At 35.7% G+C, this 2,947-nt stretch overlaps 1 protein-coding gene across 1 annotated transcript; it reads left to right on the top strand.

The window, feature by feature from the left end:
• Positions 1-220: 220 nt before the first annotated feature.
• LOC113316469 (histidine-containing phosphotransfer protein 4-like) lies at positions 221-2,140 on the top strand. The gene is made up of 6 exons (XM_026564643.1): positions 221-271; positions 1,164-1,294; positions 1,415-1,483; positions 1,626-1,697; positions 1,882-1,954; positions 2,093-2,140. Exons 1-6 carry the CDS (start codon positions 221-223, stop codon positions 2,138-2,140), a joined length of 444 nt encoding a protein of 147 aa, XP_026420428.1.
• The last annotated feature ends 807 nt before the right edge of the window (positions 2,141-2,947 follow it).

Here is a 2,947-nt window from a genome sequence, read left to right as displayed (position 1 = left end):
GATGTGTCTTGTAAACAAGAGTTCCGGCCTTTATATAGACTTACATGAACTGATTAAAGGAAAGAGTTTGACGAAAACTAGAAAAGGAAATACTTGCGAAGCAAACTAACTTAAACTGGCGTAATGGATCAACAGTCATAGTTGATCCAAAAGCATGAGGTCAACTGTTACAGTTGATACAGAAGAAAAGGATCAACAATCATTGTTGATACAGAGAAAGATGTACTACATCAGTCCCCCCTTCATGAAAGAAACTCGCCCTCGAGTTAAAGTATAGAAATAACTTCATTCTCTCCATAGAATTTGAATATTTCTTGCACATTTAAGATATTAGAGATGTTCCAAGTCGATGGAAGATCAATAACATTAGCATTGTCACTGAATATTTCTACTCCCATGAGCTAACCACTCTGTTGATATCAGTATCTTTGTATATTTTTCTTCCTTCAAACAAGCTGTGCATCTATATCTTCTTCAATGCTAACAAATAAGAAAAGTATAACCTGAGTCTTGATCTTCTTTTTATGGATATTCATTTTGGTGCATTAGATGCATGCATGTGAATATATTTTCCGGTAAAACTTAAGCTCTGGATCATTCCATGAGCATATGCTCATTTTTCCGGGAAAACTTTCTTTACACATTCTCCATATTTAATCGGTGAGTTTCGACCTCAATTCGTGGGTATCACTAACCATCCACTCGACCGCTTAACCCATGCAGTTGGCAGTAGTAATATTAATACAACTAGTATTATCATCTAGAAAGGAAAAAAAAAAAGTTTTTTCATGCATATCTTATATCTTCATTAAGTTTGTTTTGAAGATTTTCACTAAAAAAACTATATCTGAAAATCTATTATTCAATATATAGCAACATACAAGTGCTAGCTCACTTCATCAGAGATCTCACACTTGTATAACCATTTTAAGTCGACACAAATCCTCGTTAAATCGGTTTTCCGGTATCACCTATGTCAGTCTAAACAATAAGAAATAGCTAGCCATTAAAGGTCTTTCACTATTTTAGTATGGCCTTGATCTGTGAAGTCTACTATTGATTTGGCTACAGATCTTTCTCTGATAATGCAGCTATATCAATATACGTCGGTTTGATGTTATTTTCAAGTACTAATTCTTGATCATGCATTTGGATTTTTCCAGGGATACTTGGATGAACAATTTACTATGTTAGAAGAATTAGAGGATACTGATAATCCTAATTTCTGCGAGGAAGTTGTTACGATGTTCTTCAGGGACTATGTCAGACACATTAATAACATTGATCGGGCACTGTAAGTGAATGAAAAATATATTACGCATCTCAATATATCTTTTCCCACATTATCTTGTTTGAATGAATTTATTTGTTCGCATTCGGAGTATGTGCTAACATGATAATATTTCTGTTGTAGAGTGAAAAACCCAATCAATTTCGAAAAGCTAGAAGATCTTATGCACCATTTCAAGGGCAGTTGCTGCAGGTAATTACCAAACCAAACAATAAGATCAACTATGATGTAACTGTGTACCTCATTTAGTTGGTGAAAATTAAACACAACTATGACTAGATCCTGTAAATTTTAATGGAAAGCTAAATAACTGAATATCGCTAAACTAATGCAGCATTGGAGCTGCAAAGGTGAAGAATGAAATTACATTGTTCAGAAATCACTGCACAAATGAAGATGCTGAAGGGTAAATCCATAAATCTCTTACTCCTTACATTTCCATTGCATTATTATTTTGGCCCATACGCATGCATGAAACAGACATTGTATTTTGTTCATATGCAAACACACATGGACCACATTTTGTTTATTTTCCTTAATATATGACAACATTATTATTAGTTGAGTTCTCAAATGCATGAATTGTGCAGGGTTAGAGGAACTTTCGAGCAATTGAAGAAGGAATTAACAACACTCAAAACTAAACTTGAGGCATATTTCCAGGTTTGGATTTTGAACTCTTTACTAGTCTATACTATTTTTGTTCGCTCATTCTTTGAGTGGGTTGAATAATATCATCGGACAACGAGCTGTACCCATTCACGATTAGAACTGATCGTTCGTTCTCTTTTACTTCATCAGTCGGCAAGACAAGCTGGACCCTCCCAGACTGCGGATCGTCCTAAGTAAGAAATCATGGTTGACAGGTGATGTGAATAGCAACGACAACAAGGGTTGAAACAGGCTGCAGATGTTTGGTGGAGGCGATAGTAGTTCATATGGAGCAAGGAATTTAGTTCAGGATTTTAGGTTTCTTTGTAAGTTGAAGGTAGCCTTTTCTTAATGTAAGTCGTGAAATTCTAGGTTTTGAATGTTGTTTTAATGGTTTGCCACTTTTACATGCTTTTAGGTCTATGATTTCAATATTCATAGAGGCAACATGCCCAAACCACTCCATGAAATGACTCAAATGAGCTTCTAATGCTCATGGGCCTTACCCCTAAAAACACACCATCAACTGATCATGAGTCCTCCGTGCACCCATATGGGGGATATGGTCAGCCGTGGTACCATCGATATAATAAGTCTGTACAGCTCCGTGAAAACTCGGTTACCACATTGTCTGACAACTACGAATTATAATCCACACTTACTCTCATTAAACACTTCAAATTAGGTTTTCCAAACAGTATTGACTCTCCGAAAATTGGAAGTTCTACAGGAGGCACAGAAAGAAAATACGCAGCTTAAGCTCTTAATGGGCCTCACAAGAGATGAACAATAGTTAAATTACAAAAAAAAAAAAAAATATAACAACTATTGGTTCTGCTACTGGGATGCGATGCATCCATCTTTGTTAAGAAAATTGAAAACCTGTCTCAAATTTCCCCGGGATGGCCGTGCATTTGTTGCAAATTTGCAGATGAATATGTGACACATGTCTCATTGTCTCTTTACTATATTGTTTATGGACAGACCTCAAAATATGACCGATTT

This window comes from Papaver somniferum, chromosome 10 (genome assembly GCF_003573695.1).
Source record: "Papaver somniferum cultivar HN1 chromosome 10, ASM357369v1, whole genome shotgun sequence".
Lineage (NCBI taxonomy): Eukaryota > Viridiplantae > Streptophyta > Magnoliopsida > Ranunculales > Papaveraceae > Papaver > Papaver somniferum.
Note: the sequence above shows the minus strand (reverse complement) of the source record. Positions and strands in the feature narration are given on the sequence as shown.